Genomic DNA, 23,787 nt, shown 5'->3' with positions numbered 1-23,787 from the left:
GGCAATTTCTTCAGCAGCTGGAATGGAGTCATCAGCCCTAGAACTAGCATTTTCTTCAGCAGCCTGAAAGTCATCATCGGTGCTGGCATGTTCTTCAGTGGGCTGAGCAGAAGTTTCAGCTTGAGGAACTTCTTGTTGCGATGGGGCTGCAACATTGGTGAACTTCTCAGTCAGTTTCACAAACCTGACTTTGGCTCCTTTCCAATCAGCATAGTATGATTCGAATTTTTCGCTGAGGGATTTGATGTCAGACTGGATTTTGATGAGTTCATCAATCGACATTTTGACCACGTTGGTCTTCAGAAACTTCTCTTTCTTGTACTGGGCCTTCTTGATCCGCCTGGCCTGGTCATACTTCCACTTCTTCTCTTGGATGAAGTGAGTCAGCATGTGATTTTGACCAGGTGTCAACATGAAGTCAGGTATAGGCGCCTTTGGGTCCTTATGCCAGAGTTCAATATAATCAAGGATCGCCCTTGGATCCAAAAGCAGTGGCACAGGTGTGCCTTTGGCTCTAGCGGCCCTTACTTGCCTATCTCTGATGATTTCCGCAAGTTCATCATCATCAGCCTCATCATCTTCAGGTGGCTCTTGGAAGGCGACCTGTTTCTTCTTGGGACTTGGCCGAGGACCTCGTCCAGCAGTTTCCTTAGTCTTCAGCAGAGTGGGGCCAGATGAAGAATTCGGTGCACCTGAGGAACTTGCTGAGACACCAGAGGCAATTGAGATGCCTGCGGTCCTTTGACACGAGGCCAGATGCACAGGTGCTGAGGACTTTGGTGGAGGTGCTGAGGATTTTGACGGAGCAGGAGCAGCTTGAGGAATTCGTCTTGAAGATTTTGAAGTTCCTGGCCGTGAGGGCAATGTTGGTGAAGCACTTGGCTTACGAGCAGGCTTCTTTGTCATTGATTTCCTTGGCTTGACAGAGGCCTCAGTGGCAGCAGCAGCAGCAGAATCTTCATTGAATTTCGCCACTGCTTCTCTGGCTTGTCTTGCCAACTTGGCTTCTCTCACTGCTTCTCGAGAGTCACGCTGAGTTAAGACTCCTTCATTCACTTTGGACAGCCTATCCCAGATAAGCTTGGCAGTCTCCAAAGCACTCACTCTTCCATACTGTCCTTTGCTCAGATGGCCACAAATGATATTCTTCGCTTGGGAATCGAGTTGCTTGAATATCTTCACATCGGTAGCGTTCAGTGAGGGTGAGACGGAGGGAACACCATTTTCCACAACGTACCAGAGATCATTATCAATTGCCTCAAGATGCATGCGCATCTTGTTCTTCCAGTAGGGGTAGTCCGTCCCATCGAAGGTAGGACACCCAGCGGAGACCTTGATCATACATGCGGTCGACATAACTAAAACTCCAGGCGGTTAAACCAAAATCACACAGAACAAGGGAGTACATTGCTCTAATACCAATTGAAAGTGCGTTATATCGACTAGAGGGGGGTGAATAGGCGATTTTTACGAATTCTTCACTGAGGAATTTGCCGGTGAGGAAATTCCTTAGCGAAGAACTACTTGCAGCGGATTAAGTACTCAGAAGTAAACATGACAGAATACATGCATGGTCATCATGATGAAATGAAGACAAACACAGAGTACAGAAAGCGTAAACACGGGATAGCACACGATGAAGACAAACAGACTGAAGAAATTGAACTGAGGAAATTGAGAAAGTCTTCAGTCAAAGTCTTCAAACACAGATATGAACAAATACACAACACAGTAATGAGGAAATGATAGTGTTGAGGAAATAGAACCAGTTGGCTTGGTGAAGACAATGATTTGGTAGACCAGTTCCAACTGCTGTCTCAGTTGTACATCTGGTTGGAGCAGCTAGGTATTTAAACCTGAGGACACACAGTCCTCACCGTATTCTCCTTGAGCTAAGGACACACAGTCCTCGCCCAATCACTCGTGGTAAGTCCTCAGGTGACTTCCGAACCTTCACAAACTCGGTCACTCAGCGATCCACAATTCCTCTTGGATGCTCTAGACCATGACGCCTAACCGTCTGGAAGAAGCACAATCTTCAAAGGTAAAAAGCGTCGGATCCACGCAGGATCAATCTCTTCAGTGATGCTCAATCACTTTGGGTTGATAGGTGTTTGGGTTTGGGTTTTGGATTTTCCTCACTTGATGATTTTCACTCAAAGTCCTCGGAGGATGGGATGCTCTCAAATGACAAGTGTCAGTTTCTAGCGGAGCAGCCAACCAGCTAGTGGTTGTAGGGGGCGGCTATTTATAGCCTAGGGAGCAGCCCGACATGATAAGACATAAATGCCCTTCAATGATATGACCGTTGGATGGACAAGATATTTTGGGACAGCTGGCGCGTAGCACAGTAACGGTCGGAAATTTGAGGTACAAATTCCTCAGGGCTATCATGTTCCTCACAGTGTAGGCAATTCGCACTGGCGAATTCCTAACTCCTCAGTCAGAACAAAGTCCTCAGTGACCAGAAGAACTGCGTCTCTGTCACTGAAGAAATTGACTGAACTGTATGAGATTTCCAATGGCTTCAGTCGAAGGGATTGGTAGGTGTAGGATTTTGAGTTGAGCATCACATGGAAATTTTTCCTTAGTATTTCCTCGACCCCCTTTAAAAGTACGGTGTTTCCTATGACTCAAGAAAGAGAAAATGAAACTACGAAAACAAAAGTCTTCACACTCCATGTTCCTCGAATGAATACCAAGTCTTCAAGGTCACACCAATTTCTTCACTTTCAAAGTCTTCAGAAAGTCTTCAGAATACCAAAGTCTTCAGTCGAAGAACTTCATTTTTAGGGGTCGACTTTCTCTGTAAATATCAAACTCCTCATAGACTTATAGACCTGTGTACACTTATAAACTCATTAGTCCCTTAACCTATAAGTCTTCAATACACCAAAATCACTAAGGGGCACTAGATGCACTTACAAAAACAATATACACAAATAAAGAATGTTCAGGGATATTCACAAAAAAAAGTTTCAAATTTTTGCTCGTATTTTTATTTCTTTTAAATTCAAAATTTGTTAGTTGTTTTCAAAACATGTGCCGAAATTTTCAAAATTGTTTGCGTTCAAAATTTTGCTCACACTTTCAAAATGTTTGTGTTTTGAGATTCTGAGAAATTTTGAATGAAAATAATGCCTGTGGATGGCGACGTCTATTTTGAAATTTTTGTATAATTTTTTAAATGTGAATATATGAAATTGTTTTTTAAGTAAACGTTTTTTGAAATTTTGAACAAATGCATGTGCGTGTCGAAGTCTATTTGAGGAGCTCCTAGTCAGCGCTTTAAGCGACCGTTAGGAAGCTGGCGCTCGCGCGCATGCCAGCGGCCCGTGACCCAATATTGTGCAAGCTCCCTCGCTTCGCCCACTAGCTTTGGAAAAAGTTCATTAATTTGAAAAAGTTAAGAAGTTTGAAATACAGTTCACAAATTTGAAAATTGTTCACAAGTAAATTTTTAAAAATTTCATGAATTTGAAAAATGTTCATAAGTTCAAAAGCATTTGTCTATTTTAAAATTGCTATGAGTTAAAATTTTCAAAAGATCATGATTTTGAAAAATATTAACGAATTTGAAAATTGTTCATGAGTTGTATTTTTTAAAAAAACTTACGAGTTAGGAAAAGGTCGTGAGTTTGGCAATTTTTCACAAATTTAGAAACAGTTTGCGGATTTGAAAAATGTTTCACGAAATTTTGAGAAGTTCACAAGCCCAAAAGAAAATTCATAATAAATAAAAGTGAAAATGGGAAAAATAAATATAAAATGACAATGGGAAAAGAAAGAGGAAAAACTGAACGAAAACCATGCATAAAAAAACATCCGGAAAAACCATGCAGAACAAGAACTGGAAATGTAGACAACAAGATGAAAAAGAACTATAACTGTGAACAACAAGTTATCTATCCTAGGTGGTAACTCTGGTTGGACATAAACCTGCTGGTATGGAGTTCAAATCCAATTGTTCAATATTTTTTGAAGCTAATGGAAAGGAAGAAAAAATGTAAGTGGGCTGAGCCCATGACAAAGCCTATGACCAGCGCTACTATACAACGTCTACATGTGAAAGTGGATATGATTTGTGAAAGGTCTATATTCCCCTTGATATGTTTAGATAGGGAGGTGGATACTGAAGCGGGACTCTCATATCTTATGTGGTCAAAATATATCATTCCGTTTTTTCAGTTTTAGTCGTGAAATGCGATGCACATGCACAAATGATCACAACATTAATTCACACTCGCTTTTTTTCTTCCCTGAGCGAAGGAGCAAATTTGAACAACATATATTTGTTATTAGTTAAGGTACTTGTATACACTGATATTTTCTTGAAATTTGAATAAGAGGCATTTCATATTTAAGCATACTTTAAACTTCAATGGAATATTGCTGATTTCCTGGCATGGTACTTAGAGCACCTAAACCATATACCTTATGTACAGCAATTGTACCTGTAACAAGGACATGATGTATATTAGCATTGTAAACCTTATTTCCACATGTACTAATTCAATGTATCTCAATAAGTTTTTATTTATTTATAGATGCTTGAATTTAAATTACTTTTCATATTAGTAATAATGTTTTATGCTTTCTTGCCTAAAGTTACACATGTTTTTTTTATGGAAACCATGTCGATCGGCATGTCCTATTTCAGTGGTATTGATCCAGATGCGCTTTCCACATGCAAGATTACTATGACTAAGAATATTTTTGTCACATTGTACACACACTGAAATTCTTTTGACATAACCACAGAATTTTCTCTATTTTTTAAATACTGCATGCATAAATTATGTGTTAGATATTGCCTGAAAATCTTATATTTTTGCCTTCATAATGTTAGGAAGGTTAAGTAATTGTGTATGCACACCGCTGAAAAATCTCAAAAAGTTGTGTCCAAATCGTAATGCTTAATTTGGTTAACGCGTGTGCATGATTACTACTGGTATTAAAACATGGCATGACATTATGACAACTATATTAATTAAAAAACTGACAGTAATCAGAACATTGAAGAAATTTCTAAGGTTATATGTGTTGCACGTGCGCACTTATACTAGTATTAAAAAATGTTCATCAAATTAGAAATTGTGCATCCATTTTCCAAAAATGTTCATATAATAAAAAATGTTCTTTAATTCAAATTTTGTTGATCAAATACAGAAAATGTTCATCAATATTCAGACAATGTTCATAAAAAATTTAAAAAATTGTTCATCAAAATGTTAAAAGTGTTCATTGACAGTCCCGGAAGGGGAGCCTTGGCGCAGTAGTAAAGCTGCTGCCTTGTGACCATGATGTCATAGGTTCAAGTCCTGGAAATAGCCTCTTGCAGAAATGTAGGGAAAGACTGCGTACAATAGATCCAAAGTGGTCGGACCCTTTCCTGGACCCTGCGCAAGTGGGAGCTACATGCACCGGGTTGCCCTTTTGTTTTCATTGACAGTCCTGGAGAGGCGGAAGTGACAGATTCACATCATATTGGCATCAAAAGACAGTTTTTGAGCTGATGATTTTTTGTGAAATTCTGAACTTTTTTCGAGATCCTGAACATTTTAAAGAAGCAAAACAAAGCAGACAGAAAAAACAAAAGGAAACGAACAGAAAAACAGGGGAGCCCTGCCCCGCGCCTTGGCCGGTCCAGGTTTGCGCGTTACGTCGTTTTCCACATGCGGGGACTATTTCTCGCAATAAGCGAGCGTCCCAGGAAAGTCGCGCGTCGAACGATTTATTACTAGACCGGCCCAGGGGCGTGACTGCGTGAATGATCGATCCCTGGTCGTCGCGCACGAACCAAGCGCAACTAACCATTGCTCACACACGTATTTTAAACACTTGTTCTCCATGCGGGGACCATTGCTTTCTTTTGTTTCTTTTCATTTCTTCTTCTCCATTTTTTCATTCTTTCAACATTTTTAAAAACTTGTTAAACATTTTTTAAACACTTGTTCAACAATTCTTAATACCTATTCAAAATTTGTCAAATACTTGTTCAACATTTTTTATACTTATTTAAAAAATCATACTTTTTTTTGTTTTCTCCGTTTCTTTTTGTTTTTTCATTCTACATTTTTATATACATGCTCAACATTTTTCAAATACTTTCTCAACTTTTTTGAATACATGTTCAACAATTTTTATATACATGATCAACATTTTGTGTATACACGTTCAACATTGTTAGAACGCTTATTCAACATTTTTAAATACATGTTTATCAATTTTTAAATGGTCATTCAACTTTTTTTAACAATTTTTAAATAGCCATTCAATTTTTAAACGGGTTGTGCCATGCCGGCATGTGGGTCTTATCTTGTTGGGGAACGTAGTAATTTCAAAAAAATTCCTACGCACACGCAAGATCATGATGATGCATAGCAACGAGAGGGGAGAGTGCTGTCTACGTACCCACGCAGACCGACTGCGGAAGTGATCACACAACGTAGAGGAAGTAGTCGTACGTCTTCCCGATCCGATCGATCCAAGCACCGTTACTCTGGCACCTCCGAGTTCTTAGCACACGTACAGCTCGATGACGATCCCCGGGCTCCGATCCAGCAAAGCGTCGGGGAAGAGTTCCGTCAGCACGACGGCGTAGTGACGATCTTGATGTTCTACCGACGCAGGGCTTCGCCTAAGCACTACAACGATATGATCGACGTGGAATATGGTGGCAGGGGGCACCGCACACGGCTAAGGAACGATCTTAAGGATCAACTTGTGTGTCTAGAGGTGCCCCCTGCCCCTGTATATAAAGGAGCAAGGGGGGAGAGGTGCGGCCAGCCTTGGGGCGCGCCAGGAGGAGTCCTACTCCTACCGGGAGTAGGACCCCCCCCCCCAATCCTAGTTGGAATAGGAATCCTCAAGTGGGGAGAGAGAGAAGGGGGGCCGGCCACCTCTCCTAGTCCTAATAGGACTAGGGGAGGGGGGGAAGCGCGCAGCCACCTTGGGCTGCCCCTTTCACCTTTCCACTAAAGCCCACTAAGGCCCATATGGTTCCCGGGGGGTTCCGGTAACCTCCTGGTACTCCGGTAAAATCCCGATTTCACCCGGAACACTTCCGATATCCAAACATAGGCCTCCAATATATCAATCTTTATGTCTCTACCATTTCGAGACTCCTCGTCATGTCCGTGATCACATCGGGGACTCCGAACAACCTTCGGTACATCAAAATGCATAAACTCATAATAACTGTCATCGTAACGTTAAGCGTGCGGACCCTACGGTTCGAGAACAATGTAGACATGACCGAGACACATCTCCGGTCAATAACCAATAGCGGGACCTGGATGCCCATATTGGCTCCTACATATTCTATGAAGATCTTTATCGGTCAGACCGCATAACAACATACGTTGTTCCCTTTGTCATCGGTACGTTACTTGCCCGAGATTCGATCGTCGGTATCCAATACCTAGTTCAATCTCGTTACTGGCAAGTCTCTTTACTCATTCCATAATATATCATCCCGTAACTAACTCATTAGTTGCAATGCTTGCAAGGCTTATGTGATGTGCATTACCGAGAGGGCCCAGAGATACCTCTCTGACAATCGGAGTGACAAATCCTATTCTCGAAATACGCCAACCCAACATCTACCATCGGAGACACCTGTAGAGCTCCTTTATAATCACCCAGTTACGTTGTGACGTTTGGTAGCACACAAAGTGTTCCTCCGGCAAACGGGAGTTGCATAATCTCACAGTCATAGGAACATGTATAAGTCATGAAGAAAGCAATAGCAACATACTAAACGATCGGGTGCTAAGCTAATGGAATGGGTCATGTCAATCAGATCATTCAACTAATGATGTGACCTCGTTAATCAAATAACAACTCTTTGTTCATGGTTAGGAAACATAACCATCTTTGATTAACGAGCTAGTCAAGTAGAGGCATACTAGTGACACTCTGTTTGTCTATGTATTCACACATGTATTATGTTTCCGGTTAATACAATTCTAGCATGAATAATAAACATTTATCATGATATAAGGAAATAAATAATAACTTTATTATTGCCTCTAGGGCATATTTCCTTCATATCTCACTAGGACGAGCACGACATTCATGGTAAATGGGTTGGCCGACACACGCCTAAACGGGCCTTCCCCAACACAACCTGCAGTGGCTTTATAAGTTGGTCGTGTCGTGTCGACACGTGGGTCTTATCCTGGTAAACGGGCTGGCCCGACACGGCACGTGTGTCGGCCGACCCGCATGCTTTTCAACCTTTTGGGCTGTTTTTGGGTCAACTTTAAAAAACACAAAAAAATAAGGAAAACATTTAAAATAATAAGAGGCCCGAATTTGGCGTTGGGCCGTCCCGTTACTGCATATGTCAATTTGCAAAAAATGAAGTGCCGTCAACAGGAATTGAACCGGCGACCTCCCGTCAAACATAGTTTGCACAATGTTTCGACAAGAATCGAACCGGCGACCCCGCTACCGACCAGGATCTGTAAATCTAAAACTCTTTCTTTCTTTATTCCTTCTTTCCTTGTTTTCTTTTTTTTCTTTGTCCTTTTTTTCATTTCCATTTTCGTTTTCTATTTTTCTATTTTTCTTCTTCCAGGTTTCATCCCTCATCGATTTTCATGTTTTTTTCTTAAATGCGTGAACTTTTTCCAAATCGATGATGCTTTTTTAAACTTTCATGAAATTTTGATTTCAAAATCAATGAACTTTTTTAGTGAACTATTTTTAACGATTGATGATTTTTTAAATTCGATGAACATTTTCCAATATGATGATTTTTTTTGTTTAATGAACTTTTTTTAAATTGGATGAACTTTTCTTGAAATTCAATGAACTTATTTTCAAATTTGTGAAATTTTTACAAATTGATGAACTTTCTTTTTCAAATTCTATGATTGCTTTAAAAAATTGGTGATATTTTTGTAGCTTCGGTGAACTTTTTTTTCAAACTGATAAACTTTTTCAAATTCGGTGAACTTTTCTCAAATTTGATGAACTTTTTTTTTCAAATTTTGTGATCTTTTGAAAAATTGGTGAACTTATTTATAGCTTCGGTGAACTTTTTTGAAAACCGATACACTTTTTCAAGTTCGGTGAACTTTTTTCGAAATTCAATGAACTTTTTTTGCATTTGATGAACTTTTTTTAAAATTCTATTAGCTTTTCTAAAATCGATGAACATTTTTCACATTTTGTGAACTTTTTTCAAAACTGGTGGATTTTTTGTAACAGGTGAACTTTTATCATCAAATTGGATGATCTTTTTCAGAAAGGATGGACTTTTCTAATTCCTTAACTTTTTTCAAAATTTGATAAACTTTTTTTAATTAAAATATAAAAATGTAAGGTTTATGGTGTAATAAATAACGCGGCTGCATAGGTTCTTTAAGAATTCGTGTTCGTTTTAGTTACATCCATCTACGGGCTAAAGTGGTTAGACGAATCAAGTTTCGAAGAGGTGACCCGAGTTTCGAGTCCTCATACACGTGCCAGACTTGGCCCGTTACATGTCAGACACGTGTCCTCATGGGCCGGCCCATGAAAGGGGGTCCGTTTTTATAGGCCTAGCGCCCCTAAAAAAGGCTGTAGGCCTACCGCCGGCCGAGGCGACTCCTATTGTCCGCATAGGTCCATGAAAGACGAAAAAAACATGCAAAACCCCCCCCCCCCCCCCCCTGGTGCTCGCTAAGTGAGTTGGGCCGGCTCAGCGTACCCTCTTCCGGTTTTGGGAAGGTACTATTCATCATATTAAAAACTGTTCATCAAATTTAAAAAATTATGCCTCCATTTTCAAAAGATGTTCATCCAACTCAAAAAATGTTCTTAATTCAAATTATAAAACCTGTTCATCGAATACAAAAAATGTTCATCAATATTAAAAAGATGTTTATCAAAAAAATCAAAATTTGTTCATCAAAACTAGAAGTGTTTTGAATGCATAAGGTAGAACATGATCTATCTTTTCTTTCAAAAAAAGAACTAGAAGTGTTCATTGACAGCCCCGGAGAGGCAGAAGCAACAGACTCACTTCATACTAGCATCAAAAGACAATTTTCGAATTCATGATTTTTTTTTGAAATACAGAACTTTTTTCAAAATTCCGAACATTTTAAAGAAGACAAACCTAACAGAAAAGAAAAAACAAAACGAAACGAACAGAAAAACAGGGGAGCCCTGCCCCGCGCCTGGGCCGCCCAAGTTTGCGTGTGGGGAATAGGAAGTCGCGCCGGCCAACGCGCCCGAGCACTGAAATGTCGGCGACTCCGCGTCCTCCCACATGCTCCCGTCTTTCTTTCTGCCAAATTCCCACCACATGTTGACTGGTTGAGTGGTAGTAGCAGAGAGGGAAAAAAGCGTAGACGAATTCACGGCGCGGCTCCGGCTCCGGCTCCCTCTATACCCAGCCCTCCCTCCCCTTCTGCCGCCGCGCCAGGGGATGATGCGGCCCGGGCATGCCATGTGCCGCGTTGAACAAGGTCAGTCAGCCTCCCCCGATCTGAGCTCACTCCAAGGTTACGTTCGAACACAGGGACCCGTGCTCGATGTCGTACGTGTTTGCTTAGCTTGAGTGGCCCCGTTTGGAGCTCGACTGGGAGTCCTGGGAATGGTGGATCCAGGGGCTCGTAGGTCCTCCGTTACCCTTGCTGTGCTGTGTGGCGTAGAGTTGTCTGATGGCATGAACCCCGTGCCTTTCATGGAACATTTGCACTGTATTTTCTTGCCCATTCTTATCAGACAGCGCTGCTTCAGTAGGTAGGTCGGTTGCCAGAGAGAAGAACTACTTATTGGCTTGGCCTGTTTGGTAATGAGTTCCACCCGCTCCACGAATCTGGCAGAGCACCTATTCCCCTGCTTTCAAAATTTGAACTGCAGCCCGCTCCGCTCCGTGGCAGAGTTGTGGAGCGGAGGGGCTCCGAACAGGCACTTAATTAAGAAATGCTATGGAGGAAATCGAGATGATGAGCAGTCGAGTCAGTGTATTATTTTATTTCTGCACTTTCTTAAACAAATAGAGTCTTGTAGCCTGATTTCACATCGGTTCAGCTAGTTTGCGCTGGCGGTAGATGGGTTTAGTTTATGATCTTGAAAACATTTCGACCTCACCAGTTTGAAACGCAATTTCTCTGCACCTCGAATGCACGGATACTTCAACCGTATCCGATACCGATACTTCTCCGATACGCCTTTGATACGTATCCGAGAATAAAGTGATTTAAAACAATTGCGATACTCGAAGAATACTTTGCCAGTACGTTTTGGATACTTTTCCAGCCCAGGTAAGAGCCCACTCAGCCCAGCTTAAGAGGCAACCAGCAACCCTAGTGCCCTCGATGCCCACCCATCCTTTCCCTCACAGGGTCTTTCCTTCCCTCCCGTGCTCACACCAGGCGGCGGCTGTGTCGCCAGCGGCAGGTCACCCAGGTCCCAGGGCCAGCGGTGGCGGCGGCTAGCCGGCGACAAGCTGCTCCTCCTCACCAACGTCCCCTCTCACGCAGCAGCCATCCTCCTCCTCACCAACGTCCCCTCTCACGCAGTAGCCATATATGTACACTTATCTTCATTTCTCCTGCCCAGCCAAGTTCATCTCCTCTTCTTTCTTCTATGATCTCTGAAGATCTCTTATTCTCATCTCCCCAGATTGCTTTGAGTAGCTACAACGTATCCGTATTGGCACTTTTTTGTAATGACAAATTTACGTATCCGTATTGGTCCGATACTGATACCCGTATCCGTATCGGTGCATTCGAGCTCTGCACTCACAGTGTATTATTTGTAATGGCCATGCGGATAATGGGCTGTTCACACTAATTATGTACTCTATCTGTAAAGAAATATAAGAGCATTTAGATCACTAAAGGGCATTTAGGTCACTACTTTAGTTTACAGAGGGAGTAGATATATGAGTTCATATGAATTGGTTGCACCTGTCTCTCGGCATTTGGCAGCACACCCCTGTCTTAAGATGACGCTGACTGGTTGGTTGTACTGTTTCTTGGCAGGACTGTTTGAAGCAGCTCCAAGGAAGCTTTTATTTAATTTCTTGGTTGTCATGTTGGCTCTGGAGATTATCAACGAGACCGATTTGATTGGCAAAACATCGGCTCTAAAGGCTGACACTCCCACTCCTATTATGTCTCCTTCACAAGAATGGAGTTCAGCTCGGCCCATGGTACCCCAAACCAAAGTTGTCACAAGTATTCCAATGGGTCACCATAGACAAAAGAAGCTATATTCATCACCATCAGCTGTATCATCTGTGCACTCTCCCATCTCCACGCCGAGCTATAGCTCCATCTCTGGTGCTTCTGGCGTCTCCTTTGATTCCTTGGACCTGTCTGATCCTTCCGTGCAGCATAGCAGGCGCTCAGCAGAAGAAGTTCCTCCTCATGTGGGTGCTGCCTCCCCTGATGCAGCTTCGAATACTAGTGCAGCTCCTTCTGGATCAGTGCAGCCCCCAGTATCTCCACATGATGGTAACTTTTCCTAGATCCTGAAATAATTTAATTACAAATGATCTCATCATGTCAAACATGACTACAAATAACCATAAAAGGTGATACTTGTGTATCTTAATCTAATCTGGCATCTTCCTCATTTGGGAAAATGGCATATTCATAAATTATATAAGCTTGTTAGCTTGAGCTTTGCAATTGTCTTACCTAGTTGTAAATTATATAAGCTTGTTAGCTTTTGCTAATTCAAGCATTATGTTTTGATCCATCAATTTGGAATCGTGACTGGTGAAACAATCTTTAGAGTCGGTGGCAGTTTTGTAAATAATGAACGGTGACGGATCACATTGACTTCAATCGTAGATACTGCTGTTTGTTAGTACATCCTCATATTTGCTCTAGATACAATGCCGAGCAGTCAATTATGTGATAATTCATTCTCTGTTTTACTAGGCTGTTGTGCTCTGAACATGGTACAGAGACGAGGCAGTCAGGACTGCTGTTGTGTTTACCCAGTAAGAATTGTGCTCTTTCTTGGCAATGTTTCCTTGAATTCAAATTGGAGCAATGAATTTCTTGAGGAGCTTGCATCACAGCTCAACTTGCGGGTTACTCAGTTTGAGATTGTAAATTTCTATGTTCTTGGAACTTCTGGGATAAATATGACAATGGACATAGTTCCCCACACTGGAAATAGCTTCTCATCCAACCAAGTTATTGCGATGAAAAATTCTCTTAGCCTGCTTACAGTTCGGATCAATCCAGCACTGGTTGGGGGCTACTATCTTGTTGATCTAATGTGGTTCAGGCCATTGGCTCCGGCTCATGGTAATCCTTTGTCACCTTGACGTTCTTCTTTGTGCTACAAAGTTGATAGATCTTTTTTTAGTGTCTAATTAAGGTAGAGAAACTGGAACTCCACTTCATTTATTTCTTTTTTAGTTATGTCCAACTTGTCCATGCTATCTGTCAAATTCAACTCAAACAATCCCCGATTACACACCTTACTACTCATCCGATTTGAAGATCTTCTGCCAGCCGCCATAGAAAACCAGGACGCCCCACTCCTTCCACTCGACTAATACAACTACACGGAGTTATTCTACAAAAATTACACCATTATTCTTGGGAGTGCTAGTGCCCCACAGTCAACCACACAATGTGACATTCGGTAACAAGTGGTTGGACTACATCGACTCCTTGGACGAGCTCACCTTCTTCTTCGACTGCTATTGCCAATGGTATCATGCCAGATTGCCAGTACATGGAGATGTTCTAGGGAGAAGTGATCACTGATCAGCCTGCCATATGATATCTAAGGCCTTCTATCTATTATTTTTTGAGTTTACATGGCTGTTTTGGCCTTCCCATGTTGTGTTATTTGCATCTCGTACATTATGTTCCCTTTTCGTGCATTGGAGGGCCCGTCACTTGCTGTGGCTTTGCATCTTCCTGAGACGGCACATTTCTGATCGCTGCTAATCAAGCCTGTCAGATCTAACTCTGAATCTTCAGTTTCCTCTCGTTTCTCCAGGTCTGCCAATGCCTGTAACTTGAATATAGTTGTTCAGGTTAGTAGTTAAACTGAAGGCCATCTTCCACCGCAAAAAAAAAAAAAAAAAAAAAACTGAAGCCCATCTTGAACCAGGAACCTTGGCTCGGACTACTCGGTCTGGACTTCGTTGGCACTGGAAACTTCAGTTCCCTCATATTTTTGGGGGACTGCTCAACAAGAACCACCTTATGGTTGTGGGCATATCATATCCATATGAATGATGTGTGTCAAACTTCTTAGCACATTGAGCACAGACAAATCCATCTGTGGCTGATAATATCATCTGTTTAGCACCGAGACCAATTCAGAAGTGCATCATCGACGTCTTATCCTGTGAACACTAGTTAAGTTGTGTTCGTCACTTGACAGTATTCGCTTACCCATGACATTCACTATTCTGACTTAAAAAAAAACAATCACACCATTCTGATCTCAAACCAAAATTCATCACCACTAATCCTAAAACTGAGAAGAGGCTTCACTATTGGTCAGTATAAGATCAACTTCAAGTGATGATCTTTTCTCGAGAAAATAAGAACTGACCCTTATTTTTCATGTATATAAACTTATCTCTGTCAGAGGTTATGCATAGAAAACAATGGTCGTTCTTTTTTTTAGAGAGAACAACACTAGTTGTTCCTGCAACAGAAATTACTAATGTGCTAGACCAGTAGCCGAATAGCAAAGTTACTTCTTTTTGAATGTGTACGATAAACTGAAGGAATATTGACTTGTGGCAAAGAACTTATATTTATGAAGAAATGCATCTTCCATATACCCGCGAGCATTTATATTGAAATTTCTGCAGGGCATGGGAATACCAACTACAGCACCTATCAGCCAAAGAGGAATTATTCCAGTAGTATCAACCATTCCCCCTTCTTTCCTGAGTTACCTCCTCCTCCACATTTTATCAACTCAACGACTGAAATTTCTACAGGGCATGGACACTCAAAGACAAGAATAAAAATATGTAAGCTCTCTCAGCCACATGACAGTTTGTTTGCATCTTCCCATTTTTACCCTGCAAAAATAAGTGGCACGAGTTCTGGACATGCCCTAAATAGGTCTGGAGTTTATGACGTAGATAAATCTGGAGTTTATGACGTAAATATAAAAATATCTAGCCTTTTAGAATGGACAATACAAGTAGGTATGCCAAAAGGGTCTTTAACTTGAGATGCATTTCTCTCTATTACGTGATACTAGAATATTTCCACACATTTCGCAAGATGCAATCATCACTACTAGAAGATTGTTGAAGGTGCTTCCTCTTTTGATGCCTTTTCCCTCCTAAATTTTGACGCAGATGTAATAGCAGGCAGCTTGAGCATACTTATGCTTCCTTTTGCATTTTGGTTGGGCTACAGGAAGTACGGATCCAAAAGGAAATCAAAAGAGAGCAAAGATTGAGTCCATCCTACAAAAGAATGGAACTATCCATTTGGAAAGATACACTTATGCCCAAGTGAAAAGAATAACGAGATCTTTTGCTGAAAAGCTAGGTCAGGGTGGATTTGGTGCTGTTTACAGAGGCGATCTCTCTGATGGTCATCGGATAGCAGTCAAAATGCTAAAGGACTACAGGACTGATGGGGAGGATTTCATCAATGAAGTAGCTAGCATTAGTAGAACTTCTCACGTTAACGTTGTTACTCTCTTAGGATTTTGCTTGGAAGGATCCAAAAGGGCACTAATTTATGACTATATGCCTAATGGTTCACTTGAAAAGTATGCCTTCAAAGATGGCTCTAAAGGTGGAAATACTTTAGGTTGGGAGAAATTATTTGATATAGCAGTGGGCATTGCTCGAGGACTCGAATATCTCCACAGAGGATGCAATACCCGCATAGTGCATTTTGATATCAAGCCCCACAACATTCTATTGGATCAAAATTTCTGTCCAAAAATTTCTGATTTTGGACTTGCCAAGCAGTGTGCCTCAATAAAGAAAGTGTTATTTCCATTGGTGGTCCAAGAGGAACAATAGGCTATATTGCTCCCGAGGTTTATTCCAAGCAATTTGGATCAGTAAGTACCAAGTCCGATGTTTACAGTTATGGAATGATGGTTCTTGAAATGGTTGGGGCAAGGGATAAGAATGTTAGTCAAAATAGTGAGTCTAGCAGCCAATATTTCCCACAATGGATTTATGATCATTTAGATGAATATTGCGTTAGTGCTTCTGAGATTAATGAAGAGACCTCGGAGACTATAAGGAAGATGATAGTGGTTGGGTTATGGTGCATACAGTTGAGTCCTATAGATCGTCCAACGATGACTAGAGTTGTCGAGATGCTTGAAGGGAGCACAATTAACATCGAATTGCCACCAAAGGTGCTTTTGAGTTGATATATTTGTATTGTTCTCCTTGACTTGCTCAAGTATTGATAATTTGTTAGAAAGACTGGAAATTTTCAATTCTTAAAAAATGGACTGAAAATTTAAAGAATTATGAGTTGGATTTTTTTTAGAACACCGAGTGTGATTTGTGTGTAGGCAGTGGGGGATCCACCAAATCATTGACCGAGCATGACCATGTTTGTGGAGCTGTAGTACATATTCTAAGGGAATCGTTTCCGGGAGCGGCTACCTGTCAATCGACTGACGCAAAGAAATGGTCAGTCGAATGGCAAAAACATGCATCAGCTGATTCGGAACTAAAATCGACTGATCCAATAATGGTGTCAGTCGACAGGCCCAGTTAAACGCTTAGTCTCTGTTTCTGATTGTTTCTGGCTATCATTTGTGGTTTCTGTTTACAGCCCAGGCCAATAACGGGCATGTACCCGCTAACAAGCTTACCCACTAAAACAAACATCCACCTAACGCACACAACTCATCCACCCTGCTAGGTCTTCTTCCTCCCCCGTTCCTCCCCCTTTCCGCCAGCCGCCGCCATGGAAGGACAAATTGACTTGATCTGATTTGATATCAGCTGATTGTTCTTTTGTTTCTTCTGATTGCATTTCTTGCTCCCAAAATCCTTCTCCTCCAGACGTCCAGAGATCCAAAGCAGATGATCTGATTTCTTGTGAGTAATTTATAGATCTCCTCCTACCATTTCATCCAGTCAAAAGCAACCTGTTCTCAACCTCCTGATCACTTCTTTGAATTTTGTAGATGTTGTGCCTTCATATCTTGATGCCTGGACGCTCAGAGATCCCATGTTGAAAGAATCAGCAGAAAGAAAGGATCAGCTATCATATCATTCTCATGTTTCAGATCTGTCAATCAACATAGCAAGGCAAAACAGAAGCAAACCTTATGTTGAATCTCGAACTTCTAAGGTAGTATTAATAATCCCCTTCATGATTTTTTTTGTTCTGGCATCATATCACCTTCATGAATTAAAAAAAAGGATTTGGAAAAATGGTCAGAACTTGCAAATAAGAACAACTGAAGTTGCTTGTTGTGCAAAATAAAAATGTGTGTGTTCAAAACTGAATACATAAAAGAAATATATAATTGGATTTTTATTTGAACTGTACACATCTACTAGTTCATTTTGAGATCCAACTATCAAAATTTAGTTTCACTGAGTTTAATTTTTGCAGATGAATGTACAGGCAGAAGATGTTTTCCAACCAGAATGTGTTTACAGTGCAGAATCACAGAAAGACAACACGGTTAGTAGCTATTTTCTGGATTTATAATTGATTGTTATTTTATGAGTGATTGTTATTTGAAGAAATAACTCATATTAATTTTTTCAGGTGCTGAAAAATTTGAATGAACATTGTCAACAAGAACATTCAGATAGAAAATCAACTAAAGTAAAACTCTGTTTCTTTTTTCTCTTTTACTTGAGCACTGGAAAAAATAGTGATAAAATGAACTTACCTATTTGAGTTGTTCTGCAGAAGCAAGTAGTTCTGCCCAATTATGGAGTACATCCAGACCAAGTGAATGCTGCGCAAAACAAACAAATCGGAAAACAGGTAAATGATAACAATAATGCATAGAAACTTAATTAACAAGAAAATTGAAATTTAAAACACTGTTTTTTGCTGATAAATGATTATGAATTTTTGACTAGCAGCATGAAGTTCAGACTGCAAAACAGAGTTGTGAAATGATAGATGAAGTGCTTGCACCAGAAGGAGTTCCGCAGTCATACACACAACTGATGAAACAAATGACTCTCATGAGTCATCTCCAAAGTGACAACATGGCTATGCCTATAACAAGTTTCACCTCTCTCTTGACAACAAGCATTAATGACCAGGTATTTCTCCTTAAAAAATGAAATCTTAAAATCAGAATTTCCCAGGGAGTGGAAAATGTTAGACAATCTCTATATGACAAAATCTCATAATGCAGATTCAGAATGAAACAACGCATGCAATGCGAGACACATATTGTAATGAAGAAGTGGATGAAGGTGCAGCTAGTGATTATATTTCTGAAACTAACAGTGAAGATTACCTCGCATGCAGTAGTGATGAGAATGAAACTGACGCAGAGGATAATTACCTGGAGAAAAACACAGTGATTCATGGGCAAATGTCTGCAGATTGTGAGTATTCAGAGTTGCAACAAATAGGGCAGAGTTGGCATAACTCTGTTTCAAGTGATGCGCAAGCAATGTTTACTAATCACGAAGAACAGATAGCAAAAATGAATGAGCCAGAATTACAAGGTCCTGATTACGCAGTAACAACTGACACAGATGGCACAAGTGGAAGTGACGAGTCAGAGTTTGAAACGGAGCAACAAGAAAATGAGGCAGCACATATGAAAGACTCTAATCTTGATAGTAGTGATGAGTTGCCAGATTCAGACCAAGAAGATGAAACAATGCATGAATCAGGTGACGAGGACATTGAGCACCAACAGGATGAGACCCAGAATAAATCAAGCAAAGATAAGAAAAAATTATCTCAAGAAGATATTGAATTTTTCCTCGAGAATGAGGTTATAGAGAAAGCATTGAAACTCAGCCAAGAAGATGAAAAAACTCACATGCCAACGTTAAACATGACATTTGGAAGTGAAGCTGATGCGCATAGATTCTACAATGAATACGCAGCTATTGCAGATTTTTCTATACAAAAAGCTGCAAACTATCACTGCCAAAAGAAAGATGCTCACAATAACAAAGTAACAAGAATTACTTTGAAGTGCAACAGGTCTGGTAAACCTAGGAACAGGACAAAGCCAACAGCAACAGGAGCTAAAAGGAGAAAGCACAAAGGTGATAAGAATGCACCAACCATCCTTGAGAATACGACGGACAGGAGAAGGAATTATACAATCAAAACAGGGTGTCAGGCTCAAATGGTTGTTACCTAGAAATTCGAGCTTGAGCAATGGGTGATCACAAGGCTGATCATTCAACACAATCACGAACTGCATCCACCAGGTGAAGTCAGGTTCCTGAAATCACACAAGTATATAACTGAACAAGAAAAAGACTTGATAAGGACTTGCAAAAGAGTGAATATACCAACTAGGAAGATAATGGCAATCATGTCATTCTTCCGCGGAAGGGGTCTGTCTTCATTGCCTTACACCCCAAAATAGATTAGCAACATGGGTACAAAAATGAGAAGAGAAAATGGTCTGAATGATATGATGCAAGTAGTATCATTTTTTGAACAGAAAAAGTCAGAAGATCCACTATTCTTCTACTCATTCAAAACGGATCCAAAAAAGAATGTGATGCATATATTCTGGGCAGATGGCAGTGAAATAAGGAACTATCAGCAGTACAGCGATCTTCTCAGTTTTGACACAACCTACAAGACCAACAAATACAATCTGAAATTTGCTCCATTTGTGTGGGAGTAAATGGGCATGGAGACAACTGCCTTTTTGCATGTGGTTTTATTCAAGATGAGAAGAAAGAAACATTTGAGTGGCTCTTTAGGACATTTCTGAAATGCATGGGAGGGAAAGCTCCTAAATCTGTCATAACAGATCAAGATGCAGCTATGAAGAAAGCAGTACCTAAATGCTTTCCAAATTGTAATCATAGGAACTGTTTGTTCCACATTCTCACGAAAGCTCAGAACAAAGCTAGGAGGACATTTGGAAAGAACCAACACTTGCATGCTCAATTTCATGACATAATCCTGAACTCTCAGACAATGCAATGATTTGAGGAATTGTGGCCACAAATGATTCAACAGCACAATGTTGAACATATCAAGTACTTTGCAATTATGTGGAAAAACAGGATGAGATTTGTACCTGTCTACTTCAAGAAACACTTTTATCCATTCATCCAGACAACAGCCAGAAGCGAAGGCACCAATGTTGTATTTAAAGCAAATGTAGGTTCAACTCACAGTGTAATTGCTTTCATGACAGAGTTTGATAGAATATCACAAAGCATTGAAGAAAAAAGAAAAGAAAATGATTCTGTGGCAAGGAGAACTTCTCCAACAATGTGGAGTGACTGGGCATTGGAGAAGCAGGCAGCAAAAATATATAACAGAGGCATTTTTTACAAATTTCAGATAGAGTTGATGAATTCAACTAAGTTTCACATGGTTGAAGTTGAAAAAAACAAACAATATGAAGTTTTCAAATCACCAACGCAAGCACTGTATGACTATAACCCCAGAACTTTCATAGTGATGGTGGACATAGACTCTGAGTCTTTCACATGCATATGTGGTAAATTTGAAAAGGATGGCATACTATGCTGTCATGCACTCAAAGTGATCCAAGCATTGAACATTGATGAAATAGCAGAGAAGTATTTCATTGATAGATGGAGACCTAAAGAAAAGAAATCAGAAAAAATCAGTGAACATGTGACAAACCTTGAAGATTTGGATGATCAAATGGCTTTCTTATCATTCTCTAGAAGGCTCACTGAATTAGCTTCTGAAGCCTCAAAAAATCCTGAAAGGAGGAAAATTATGAGTGAGCAGATAAGCAATTTGGAGAAATTAATAATGGGCATACCTTGCATAGTAGAAGGCGAGGAACCAAAATGTTCTGCATCAGAGCTGGCATCTGACACTGCAACGGCTTTGAGTTTGGGTAGCAATTCTGAGAACACACTAAAGGATCCGGTATACGTAAAACCAAAAGGCAGAATGAAGAAAACAGGAAGGCAAAAGAGCATAGTTGAGGAAATTATAGCCAAGCCAACAATGACTTGCTCTGGGTGTGGCAAACAAGGTCACAAGATAACTGCATGTAAACCAGCAGAAGAGAATGCAACGCTGAAAATTCACAAGAGAGGTACAAGTTTTCTTTGTATTTTCAGATTTCAAACACAGACAAATTTTTTTTAGCTAATTCTAAAAAAAAATGTTTCTCATACGTTATGTTGATTCACAAATTTCAGCTAGAAAAGAGAGCATTGCATTAGATTCACATCATGAGAAGGCAAAGACAGCAAAGAAGAGTAAATGCATTGGTACGTCAGCATTATTTACATTTGAAAAGTTTGTGTAGTAAAAATTCCTAAACATACAAGTGGTCTAATTGGAAGTTGTTTTCTTCTTCTACAAATCAGAGAAAAAAGAAGGCACTGGAAAGACCAAGAAGAAGGCGTTGTAAATGAAGTTTGGAATTGAAGCTCTATCAGATTTGTGCATGCTGAAAAATGACAAAATAATTGGTGTCAATGTGTATGCAATGATGCTTCAATTGTAATTTATAAATTGAAAGATGAATTGGTGCGGAGTTTACTATTTGTGCCATTTTGACAAATAAGTAGGTTACTATGTATCATTTTCCGAACTTTCTGCAAAATCGAATTCAACAACAAGAAACTTCCAAAAAAAATCAAAGAGGCAATGAACCACTCATATTAAAAACATTTATAAAAATAGAGTACTGATATCAAGACAAAGATTCAGATAAAGTTCAAATACCTAAATATTCTGCTACAGATAGACACAAAGCAAAACAACTACACACAAACCAAACTTGAAGCACATAAACTAAGCAGCATCCGTAAAATACTACCGGTTGCATCATCATAAACATCTACTTAGAACTACTAGCTCCGGTCTTGACTTCTGTTGAAACGCATCATGCTGCAGACATGCTAGCACCAGCTCCAGCTCCATCATGCCCGTCACCTCCAAAACCAGCAGCAAAATTGCCACCAGAGAAGCTGAAATCAGGTTTGGAGTCGCTGCCTCCTTCTCCTCCATCATCTTCGTTGTCATCATTGTCATCTTTTGGGTCTGCTGCAGTGATGATATTCTTCTGAAAGTAGCCATCCCAATCAGGAACACACTGCGCTCAATTCTGGTCACTCGGTGAACATACATCAGTGCTTCTGGACCGCAACGAATGTCGTTACCAGCAACAAGAAGGACATCAAAAGGATCCTCAAAAGCAACTAGGACTGCATCCTTCACATAATGATCTGCCACTGTAAAGTTCCTATGCCCAACGCAATCAAACATAGCATGTCCAACACAGAATGCAGCTGAGTGGGTGTTGCTGGTTACTACGCAGTAGACTACTCTGTCAGTATCCCCAAAAGGGATCTTGAGCTGAGCCCTGGTCCAGCTGAAATCTTCATTGTTTTACGGCTGAAGTCCTTTTGTATAAAAAAATAGAGCAAAAAAACAAAAAAAGAATTAAAAATTTAAGTTTCGTATGTTGGATACAGAAAAGGATTACCAAAAAAGCATGCCTTGAACTAAAAACTCAGATTTTCATACTGTGTAGTACTTCATTTAAGGTAAAACTGCATTTTGTACAATATCATACTAGGTGGCAACCACAAAGACTAGGTGGCAAAAGATTTGCAATTCAGAATTCTTCTCTATTACCACGATTTGCAAAAAAAGTAAAAAACAAAAAAAAAACAAAACTAAAGTAAATGAACAAAAGGGTATATCATATTGCATAGAGGATAGTAAAAACATGTAACTAAATTAAATTCTCAACCGTATCATAACAAATCAAGCACTAACATACATGTGTATCATTTTAGCAAAATCAAAAACACTATGATCCTGAAGAACGAATGAGATATTGTGTATACCTTAGTTGTGGCAATTTTCTCAGAATCAGAGCTAGCCATTTCTTCATACTTGCGCTTGGAAACACTCGGTCCTAGTTGAACAACCTAAAAATAAGCAAATGTGCAAAAAGGTTATATTGCATGACAAGAATTTGTCTACAAGGTTCACAATATATATAAAAGACAAATGTGCAAAAAAATGAGCTTGCAGCATATATATGTTTCTATATATATATATACACACACAATTTGTTATAAAATTACTGAGAAACATTTTCAAAATAGGTTTCAGGATATGCATGCACTTGGAGACATTATTTCCAAAAAAATGATAACAAATCCGTGAAGAAATGCACAACCTCTAAATTAACAGTTGAGCATTCACCGTTACAGAAAAATAAGAATGCAGTGAGCATCAACTCAGGATCTGAAAAAATGTTAGTGACAGAAATTGGAAACTAAAAAAGAACTAAGACACTAACAAAAATGTTTTTCATTCAATATTGCATGTGAAAATGTCGCTGTATTTATGAGAGTGGGAACAATTACATATTACATACTAAAACTTGCACAGTAGCAGTAACAGCAACAAAAATAAAAAGAAATCTAGAATCTGAAAACAAATATATAACAAGAAAAAAAGGAAAATACCTTCTTCTTGGAGCCATCAGAAGCATCAGCATCATCCATCTGCCAAAAAAAAGATGGAAGAAAACATTCAGAAAAGTGCAGTTGAAAACTTCAGAACGAAAATAAGTTATGAGAAAATAAGTCTGACAACAAAAGAAGAAGAAATACCTTCTTCTTGGAACCATCACCAGCACCAGCACGATCCATCTATGAAA

General features: G+C 39.9%; 1 protein-coding gene and 1 pseudogene across 7 annotated transcripts; both read left to right on the top strand.

The window, feature by feature from the left end:
- The first annotated feature begins 10,308 nt into the window (after window positions 1–10,308).
- LOC125512800 lies at window positions 10,309–16,400 on the top strand (annotated as a pseudogene).
- Window positions 15,925–21,373, top strand: LOC125512801. Of its 7 annotated transcripts, XM_048677878.1 has the most exons (9): window positions 15,925–16,026; window positions 16,994–17,029; window positions 17,119–17,285; window positions 17,553–17,624; window positions 17,712–17,771; window positions 17,859–17,936; window positions 18,035–18,223; window positions 18,319–21,195; window positions 21,302–21,373. In XM_048677878.1, the coding sequence occupies exons 3-8, from the start codon at window positions 17,163–17,165 to the stop codon at window positions 19,288–19,290; spliced, it is 1,494 nt and encodes a 497-aa protein (XP_048533835.1). In that variant the 5' UTR covers window positions 15,925–16,026; window positions 16,994–17,029; window positions 17,119–17,162; the 3' UTR covers window positions 19,291–21,195; window positions 21,302–21,373. The 7 variants fall into 7 exon arrangements, with proteins under 7 accessions (XP_048533835.1, XP_048533837.1, XP_048533836.1 ...); XM_048677880.1 differs by lacking the exon at window positions 15,925–16,026 and having other exon boundaries at window positions 16,627–17,029; window positions 17,565–17,624; XM_048677879.1 differs by lacking the exon at window positions 15,925–16,026 and having other exon boundaries at window positions 16,627–17,029; window positions 18,038–18,223.
- Window positions 21,374–23,787: the final 2,414 nt, after the last annotated feature.

This window comes from Triticum urartu, chromosome 6 (genome assembly GCF_003073215.2).
Source record: "Triticum urartu cultivar G1812 chromosome 6, Tu2.1, whole genome shotgun sequence".
In the NCBI taxonomy this organism is placed as follows: domain Eukaryota; kingdom Viridiplantae; phylum Streptophyta; class Magnoliopsida; order Poales; family Poaceae; genus Triticum; species Triticum urartu.
Note: the sequence above shows the minus strand (reverse complement) of the source record. Positions and strands in the feature narration are given on the sequence as shown.